The 9,847-nt window shown below is 48.7% G+C and overlaps 1 protein-coding gene across 1 annotated transcript in view; it reads right to left on the minus strand.

Annotated features, from left to right (window-relative positions):
• Positions 1-9,582, minus strand: part of SSBP3 (single stranded DNA binding protein 3) — a 161,537-nt gene extending 151,955 nt beyond the window's left edge. Inside the window, exons 1-4 of the mRNA XM_008583226.1 lie at positions 9,443-9,582; positions 8,778-8,850; positions 8,492-8,553; positions 5,851-5,935 (exon numbers count right to left, since the gene is read on the minus strand). Coding sequence (XP_008581448.1) covers positions 5,851-5,935; positions 8,492-8,553; positions 8,778-8,850; positions 9,443-9,582 — 360 coding nt within the window. The remainder of the gene's footprint in view (positions 1-5,850; positions 5,936-8,491; positions 8,554-8,777; positions 8,851-9,442) is intronic.
• Between the last annotated feature and the right edge of the window lie 265 nt (positions 9,583-9,847).

Here is a 9,847-nt window from a genome sequence, read left to right on the forward strand (position 1 = left end):
CCAAAACCTTTGTTGGGGCCCCCCTACCCCCCCCCCCCCCCGCCTTGAAATAAAGGGCAAGGATTTGCAATTTGGGGTCTTGCTGCCACTTGAAACCCATTAAGGTGGCCACGCTGCCTGGATTCTGGCAATTCCAGTTTCTCATTTAATGTTTAATTAGCTACCAATGGAGGAGTCTGGCAGCCTCTGGAGTTAAGAGGAATTGTGGAAAACAGGGTGGGAGCCCAAAGAGGGGCCTCAGCACAAAGTCTAAGCTCCAAGGAGAGTGGGGGCGGAAAAAAAAGTGTGTGTGTGTTGTTTCTTAATCTACCACACAATGGTGCCAAGGGTCAGAGCCAAAGGCAACGCCGTGAACTTGCCAGGACCTCTGGGCAGATAGCTAGGCTGGCTTATCGCGGGGGACAGCACTCCCCCAGCTCCTTGGAGCCCTGCTGCAGGCCTTCTCCTACCTCTGCCTGAACTGCCACCCTTTCTCCCCTTCTCGCCAAAGAGTTCTGCCAGGCATGGACATTCCCTGCCTGGCAAGAATCTCAGCTCAGCACATCTAAGGAGAGCCCTCTCAAATATCACTTTGCTATTTCAAACCCACCAAGGACACTGGACCCCTGCCACACAGCCACAAATACCTCAGCTCCTGCTCATACCCAGGACTCTGGGGCACTTTCCTACTGTCACCAACCCTGCTCAAGACAAAGTTGCACAGCTGGGGGTAGAGGGAGGGGTCAGCGGAGTCTTGCTGGGTGGGAGCAGAGCTGGCTCCCTTAGGAGCAGGGTTGCGGAGCTGGCGTAACAACAACTGAGCTTAAAGCAACCTCAGGTCTTCACAGCCAGGAAACTGAGGCAAGGAGGGAAAACTCGCCAACGTCATGGGACTTCATATCCACTACACTCCCAAAGCTCTCCACTGAGGATCACAGAAGGGCTTGGGGTTTGGAGCAGTAGTCCACAAACTTCCTGAAATCATGTACAAAATCTCCTTTAAGAGGACACACGCATTTTCTTTCTTTTTTTTTTTTTTTTTATAAAGATGACCGGTAAGGGGATCTTAACCCTTGACTTGGTGTTGTCAGCACCACGCTCACCCAGTGAGCGAACTGGCCATCCCTATATGGGATCCGAACCCATGGCCTTGGTGTTATCAGCACCGCACTCTACTGAGTGAGCCACGGGCCGGCCCCGACACACGCATTTTCTAGAAAGAAAGTCCATAGCTTTTATCATATTTTCCCTGCCAAAAGTTAAGAGTCACTGCACCATAACAAACTCCCTTCCCAGAGTTGATGTCTCACCTCTGCAGTTCGCCCCTCAGGGCTTCAGTTTAATTCTGTTGAAATCATTTCTTCAATGAAAGTACATGGGAACCGACAAGGTGCCAGGCACACTTCAGGTCAAGTGCAAATACCCTCTGTCTGTTTTGCAGGAATTCTCTATTGAATCAGTGTTGTCAAAAGCTGAGAGGTAGTATTTGACAGAGGGAGAATTTCTAGGCCCAGTTGTCACCTCCTGGCTACCTACGCTCGGACAAGCCACCTAAACCCCAGGCCTGTTTCCTCATCTGTAAAACGGGGATGAGATCTAATAACAAAACCCAACCAACAAGGCAGCTGTGAGACCCAATTACAATCACATATGTGAAAATATGTTCTAAAAAGCACAGCAGACATGAGCTATGCAAGAATCCATCACTATTCTCCAGAACCTTCAGCTCAAAGGCCTTCAGGGCCTTCACTAAGGAAAAGACAGAATTAGCTACTACAAAGAGGAAGGAGGAATACTGGTAGTTTGAGAAGGCACCAAAGACACCTCTACTAACCACACAAACCCACCCTGGAGGAGATCAAAGTGGAGTAAATAGCCGGGGCACCGCTGGGCCCACAGTAAGAGACACCCCTGCAGTTGAGAGTGTGCACTCTACAAAAGACAGCACCCGGACAACAGTGTCTAAGATTCTCAGCACTCTGAAAAGCACTGCTCTGACCTGAGGGGAACAGTGAGGAAACCACAACAGGGTCCAGGGGCTCTTGTGATTTAAGACTAACCAATTTCTCAGTAAAGTCCACTCCAGATACTGAATCGCCCAACACTCCGTGTTACATATGGCCAACATCAGGGCTCTCGGGCTTGTAAACAACAAGCCAAGAAAACTGAAGTGGCTAGGTATGAGGGTAAACAGACTGTAACGCAAATAAAATCTCACCAATTCATAGAAAGTTTAAACCCGTGCCCCGCCGAGTCACCTGGTTCATTCCAGGCATGACAGCCTCGCCTTAACATGGGAGGGGACTTTGAGATCATCTGACCCCCAATGCAGCCACCAAAAAGGGGAGATGAATACCAGTATCACCATATCACTTTCCTAAAAGAGCCCGGACTAGGATTTTCCATGTAAGGTCCTTTCCAGCTCCACAGGAATCAGGGACTCTCTCCTCACCCCTACCTCCATGAACACTTACCACACACCAAAGACTGGGTCTGGTATCTGGGCTGCACAGAGTTCCCAAACTCTCAGAATCTATGAATCTCCTTGATAGAAAATGGACAGCCAGTTAACATACACTGTTATTTACACTCTATTTGATATTATAAAAAGGATTTAAGGCAACCAGTTAACCAGCACTAAAATCACCTTGTTCAAGAGCACCCACAAAAATTAGGTCACCGAAAGAACACCTTCCAACATTCCATTGGCCGTGACAGCCCAGGTTACTCAATGACTCTAAATTACCTATTTGGGGGCCGGTACGTGGCTCACTCGGGAGAGTGCGGTGCTGATAACACCAAGGCCCCAGGTTCGGATCCCATATAGGAATGGCCGGTTAGCTCACTGGGTGAGCATGGTGCTGACGACACCAAGTCAAGGGTTAAGATCCCCTTACCGGTCATCTTTTTGAAAAAATAAATAAATAAATAAATAAATTACCTATTTGTTCTTACCCTTACCTTAACCTCTTCATTCAATTAGCATGAGTGCCTACTACATGCAAGGTATTATGGGAGCTACAGAGATGAACAGCTCATGGTCTCCGCCATGGAAAAAAAGAATAAGCTGCAGCCAGAAAGACAAACCTAAAGGAGAAGTTAGCCAGAATAGCAAAGTAAACGGCAGTTGCTGTGGGAGGGCCTGGAGTCAGTCGTGACCTGTATGTGCACTCTAACACTTTTTAGCTGGGAATCAACCTCTCTGTGCCTCAGCCTCTTCATCTGTAAAATGGACTTAACAACATGCCTTCTCTCACAGGGTCACTGGCAGGATGAAACGAGGGAATGAACCTACGGCAGTTAGCACAGTGGCCTAGCACATGGAAAATTGCCAACGGAGGCCTTGTATGGGTGGCTTTTATAGACACTGAGATGAAGGAGCAATCTTAGTGTGCAAAAAACTATCACAAAAGTCCTCCAAGGAGAACTTAATGGATGGACAGGATTTGAAATGGATAAGAGAGGAACACATTCCAGGTAAGAGGAAGGGGGTCTAGCTACTGCAATGATTCTAGCAAGAAGGAATGAGTCTAACTACATGGTAGCTGTGGGAAGGGAGAGACCAGATGAAGCTGTGAGAACAAAGAAGGTTCCTTTTCTCCATCTCTTTAAGTATCTCTCAATTTGCCAGTTGCTTCTCTGCTGCCACCCCTCCAACACAGTGCCATCCTCAACTCCTTCATAATCCCCATCATCACTCCATCCCTCCTCCCACGTCACCTGACTCTCAAGCCACGTGACGCCAGGAGGATCCCAATACAAGGTTTGATGCTGGCTGTTTATTTCAATTGGTTAGAGTGTGGTGCAGATAACCTATGAATCCTGGGCTTCAATCAGCGTGATGTCATCTCTTAGTAGCATCATTTAAATGTCAATGCCAACCTGAGCAATCTCTATACAACTCTACTGCCATTCCTTAATAAATTATTGAAAGCAAACCCACATGGAAGCTTTCACTACCACCATACTGTTTTAATATGGTGGACCAAACCACACATTGCCCAAGAGGTCCTCGCATTATTTACTAGCACACCAAACTTGGTTAAAAATCATTAACTTGAAGGCTGGCTGGTTAGCTCAATTGGTTAGAACATGGTATTATAACACTAAGGTCAAGGTTTTGGATCCCCATACCACTCAGCCACCAAAAGAAAAAAAAAATCATTAACTTTTCTGAAAGGTACCCTGCAAAAGATAGCACAGATATCAATCATATCCTGTATCAAGAGATTGGCTTGAAAAAGGCACATCCCCCCACCAACTCTAAAATGAAACCATTTGCACAGTAGTAATCAAAGACTAGCCACACAGGGTTGGCCATCCATACGATTAAAAAAAAAAAAAAGCAAGATTTTTACCAGGTAGAAAAGGTCAAATTCACCAGCTATTTTTATATGGCTGTTATACTTCTTAGCCTCCTCCAAGCTCCAGTTGAAGAAACCCTATGATCATCACCAAAGGATTTTCCCAGAACCACATCACAAGTGAATCAGTCACCTCTGCCTTCTACTACTAACAGTTTACCAGGCCAGAAGTATCATTCGCCAGCTTCTCTTTTTCAAACCTGGAGAAAGCACAAGAACTGGCCAATTTCCTCAGCATTTCACTCCATGCGCATTAACTTTTCAGTCGTAACAAGATTTCATTACATTGCATATTCTCAAAACCTGCAAGCCTCCAGCCGAGTCTCTAACTTGCCCTGTCACAGGAGAAATTTTCACCATGAACATATTCATGATAATGGGATTTAACCACTTATGAAACTCAACCAGCTGGGTGCTGGTCTCCTAGGCCAGTTTTAAATTCTGCACACAGGGGACGCAGTTGGCCTTGCCAAGTGGGTAGGACCTGACGGTGTTCAAGAAACCAAGTCCCATGCCTAGAGCATGGGGACCACTCCTCTCCACCTCATGCAGAAGAGCAAGACCAGACAGATCACCTGCTACATGCACACACATACGCACACAAGCGCATGCATGCGCACACGCATACTTAACCATCTACAGGGCCAACGAGAAGCAAGAACTGGGAGGAGGCCACAGAAGGCGGCTGTGGAAAACCTTCAGACACTTCCCCAGACAGATCCTAACCTGTTTCATTGCATCATAAAATGACTCCTACCCAGGCCTGGAGTCCATTTTTTTTTTAAGGGGACTACTGTGGGAAATGGACACATGACAGACATCTCTTGTAATAATTTCATAAATCTTAAGAAACTCATCCAGAACTCATTCAGGTAGAAAGTGAATGACAGGGCAGAAGGCACTATAATCTGATGAAATTAACTATCTTCACAAGAATATTTTGGACAAAGAATTATGGATTAGCTGAGGACATCAGGATATACATTGCCTTTGTGGATACAACACGAGCCCCCACCAAATACACACACACCCCATAATTCAAAAGATTGCTCTCTGGAAAGTAGAGTAAGAGTCCATTTCACCAAGTTCTCACTCAACTACCTCTTCTACTTCAAAACACAAGTATCACATTTGCTTTTTTTTTTGGTCACTGTCATTTTTTTCTTAAACCAATACCAAAAAGGCTCAGTCTCCTCCCAGCTAACTGTCCACTCTTAACATACATCTCACATGGTTGTGAGCCCTGCACGACACCATTTAATCCCCCAGATAGGTATCTATTCTCTTTCGCATAATTACAACATTATGAAACACCGTTTACCACGTTAAAACACTGCTGGAGGTGGTTATGGTGGGGAGGATAGCAGGGAAGTGGGGAGGAACAGAAGGAAGAGCAAGGAGAAAATAAAGACCACTGCCGATTGGCTGTGTATTTGTTTTCAGTACTAAAGAAGTTAAAGCTATCCAACCCTGTAATTATTGCCAGGATTAAAAATTTGTTACTCACGTAATCATGAAAGGCTTTTGCTTCACTTGAATGTTCACAAGTGTCTCTCCTTTCAGGAGCTGCACAGTAAAGGTCCCAAAATACGCTGCAAGTTGAAAAAATAAAATCCGGTTACTAATTACCACTTGTGTACACAACAGCAAGGGTACCATGCATGGTGCTAACAGTACCAGGTCTCCCAAAGGATCCATCCCACCTTACCAGCTTTCATTGGGCAAACTCAGCCTAGAAAACAAAATGGATCCAACCTCTTGTGGCAAGCCAGCAATTGTAATGACAGTAATAGTTCTCATCTATTCAGCACCTACTATGTGTTGGATGCCTGGAAGCCTCACAGCCATAAAACTGCTCGCGACTACCATTTGTGTAAGGTAGGCAAATTTCTCTCCACTTTATGCATGTGGCAACTAGAGCTCCGAGAGGTTAGTACAACCCACCCATGGATGACCAGGTAGGACAGGTAGAAATCTGAATAAAAACCAATACTGTTTCATCTGCATTCCAAAAAACCCCCCAAAAACCAAAATGGCTACATATGATATAAAGGTTAAATTGTCAAAGTCAGGACACAACTATGATTCATATGCACAGCAATCGGAATGACTCTGGCAGTAAACAGAACCTCACAGGTTCTTAATCGCAGAGCCCTCACCCCCACTCCCACCCAGACCCTCCTCTAAGGAATTTTTAGGCAAAAACCACTCCTCCCCTGCCCACCAAAGAACACATCAATTAGCCAAAGGAGAGGTTACGGACGACCGAGCATCTTGCCCTTTCACATTGAAACAGAGAGCCCTCTCAGAGAGGTAACTGTCCAGCAAAGCGTGGGGAAGGGGAGAGTAGGCCTCGAGATGCCCACAAACCCCTCCACGATTTTGTATGGTCACTCCAACACTTGCATTAAATGAGAACAGATGTACAAGTCCTTTGTCAACCAGTAAAGCCCTATACAAACACAGGGGTAGTCACTGGTATTCACAAGGGGCCTTAGAAACTCTCCAAACCAGGAGCACAGGGCCCAGGGATGGAAGTGGCTTAAAGGGTAAGGTTGCCACCAGAACCAAGTACTGACTCCCAGTCCAGTGCTCCTGTCCCCATCACAGCAGCCAGCTCTACCAGTCATCAGACAAGCATCTCACTCCAGGTATGTGGTTAATGCAGCTTGCTCCTCATCCCATCAGCTCCACTGCTTTCACCCACTCCAGAAAGCCACAGTCATTTATTCAGTGTGAAAACACACAAGGCAACTTCTAACTAACAGGACCACAGCCACAGCCACTCAGAGCCACCACTGCCTGAGCCCAGCACAACAGACGCTACACTCCTGGGGCTGAGACAAGGATGGAGAAATGCCAGGGGATTCTAAACACACCAGGAAAATCGGGGACTTCTACCAGCTGCAGAGAGGGGATAGAGATCGTTCCTGTCTTCTAAAGCGGAAAACAATTTAACTCCTCCACACATTTAAGGTTTTTAAGACTACAAACTCCCCAGCCTTTTCTAAGTAACTTTCATTTATAAGCCTAAGTTTCTACATGATCCTCCATTACCAAACCCACCAACCCCATCCACACAATCCTCTCCAAAAACAACAACAGAAAACCTATCACCCACTCCTACAGGTGGAATCCTTATACCATATCAAGTGCCTCCAACGCCGGCAGTTCCGAGGTTGGCAGAAGTAATTAAAAACTCATTTTCTCTGCACAAGTTAGAACAGACACTTCATTCTCCTGCTATGCAGAGACTTGAAACAGTAACCTGAGTCGGCAGTCAGGTTACGTGCTAACATCCCAATAACACCAAAATATCAAAAGCCTCTCTGCTTTTTCTTTTCAAAAGGATGTCAAAGACTCCACCAATCGGTCCCACAAAAGGCCCAGGTAAGACACTCATGGCAATTGGCTCCCACTGACCCTAAGCCTCCCTCCTGCCTGCCACAACCCCAACACTGTGACCCGACCTGCAGAGGTCCCACACCCACAGGACCTGGAGGCCTGGTTGGAGGGTCACAAATAGAGACCCTAAAATAAAGCTTTGCAGTTTTAGGGATGCCTGGGAGGAGGAAGGAGGTAGGGGGGAGTTCTCAGAGGAAAAGAAAGGTCCAGTCAGTATGAAATCAGTATCTTTAAAGGAAGTGGCGCTCTTTCTTGCTTTTTCTCAGGGTGCTTGGAAAAGGCCCTACCAGATGTTCTCTCCTAAGGTAAGCTCATAGAAGAATAAGGGACAGGCCACTTGTAAAACAGACCTGGTATCCCCTCCACTCCATTCCGCCCCACCCCTCTCCTCTCTAATTAAAGCAGCATGTAGAATTGACAAAAATCCTTCAAGGTTTTTTCAAGCCCCCTGCCTAGTTCCCCGGAATGATATGGGAAAGTAAGGAGTTTCTACCCCTACACCACACAAGATTTACTTGGTTTTCAATATAAGGAAAAAATACAAGGAAAAAACTTTAGGTAGCAGCCTTTTTTGCCCTTTTCCTCCTTGGCCAGTCCTGCTCTGAGTGCTCAGAGGTGCCCTGCTCTGCGCAAAGCTGAGGGCTAAGAGGTGATGGGCCTGCTCTGGTCTCCTGTCTTTGTTCACTTGGACCCAGGACTCAAAACAAAACAAACACATGCACAAAACTATCACACAAACTTACCACCACCACGAATGCAAAAACCCAGGCGGTTCTCCCAATGTGATGTTTTTTTCCCATCGAATCTGGAAAGGAAAGAGCAGAGGCAGCTTAGAAGAGCAGAGAGGAGGGGGTGGGCTGGGGACTTCTCGGAGCCAAAAGGCTGTGAAGACCAACTAACAATAAATGCCAAAAGGTGATAAAAATTCAAAATGGTGGCCACAGTGGCTGCTCCTGAAAACAAAGGCTCTAAGAATAGTGGGGAGGAGGGGGTGTCAAGAAATTGGATGCTGGGGGGAGTCCCACTCACCTCTGATAAGAAGGTCTGTGCAGATTTCTGTGCTCCAACGTGCAGTAAATATTCATAGACGTATAAAGCTAACCTAGAGAGTAAGCAAGGGGCAGAGAGAGAAGGAAGGCGTCAGATCACACCGGGCGCTCGCTCCCGGACCTTGCCAACCGGCTTTGAGCCCTGTCTGCGCTGTCCCATTGTAACCACGACCAGAAGTGAGCAGCCAGCTCACTTCAGGCAGGGGCGCCGGGTGCGAACAGTCGGTGGTTGGTTACCAGAGAACGTTACCTCAAGTCAAGGGGTCTGGACAGCAGCCCCCAAACTTGAACTTCCAAGTGCCGTCGGGGCCAAACCCACCTAGGTCTCTCAAACTTGCAAGCCACCCGACGCCACAGCCACCCTCTATTTCCCGACACTCTCCTTCTTGTCACCCTCTCCCCAGCTTCGGGGGTCCGGGGAGACTCAGCCCTGGACTCTGGGTGCTCGGCACGCTCTGGAGAGGACAGCAAAGCGCCACCCTCACCACCTCCCTCCCCAAACTGTCCCCCAAGCCTAGAGCCAAGCCGGCGCCACAGTCCCTGCCTAGCCCGGCGCCCCGGAGGGCACGGGACGGGCGCCCAGGCCGAGGGCAGGGAACGGAGAGCACTCCCGCACGAACAAAGCCCCCGGCACGCACTCCTCACGCCGCGGGCGGACAAAAGGAGCTTTCGGGGCTGCAGAAGCCACGCGCCCCCTGCCCGTGCCCGGTGGGCAAAGTGCGGCCACAGCGGCGAGCGCCCCGACTGGAGCGAGCGCCTAGGCTCGCTCTCGGGACATCGCCCATCCCTCACCGCGGGCCCCCGTGCCCGGCCCGCCCCGCGGCCACCAAGTGCCCCCTTCCCGGCGGCTCCCCCGCCGCCCCTTCCCCGATGCCCTAACCTCTGCTGCCTCCCAACAATGGGCTCTCCCACGCCGCCCTCCGCGGCCTCGGGGAAGGGGCCAAGCAGGCGGCGCGGGGCCCCGGGGGCCCGGGGGCGCAATAGTCCCCGGCCCCCGTCCGCCCACCTGCCTCCCCCCGCCCGCCCGCAGCCCGACGGTGGCGCGGCCAC

The sequence above is a fragment of the Galeopterus variegatus genome, unplaced genomic scaffold, assembly GCF_000696425.1.
Source record: "Galeopterus variegatus unplaced genomic scaffold, G_variegatus-3.0.2 Scaffold2855, whole genome shotgun sequence".
NCBI classification, from domain to species: domain Eukaryota; kingdom Metazoa; phylum Chordata; class Mammalia; order Dermoptera; family Cynocephalidae; genus Galeopterus; species Galeopterus variegatus.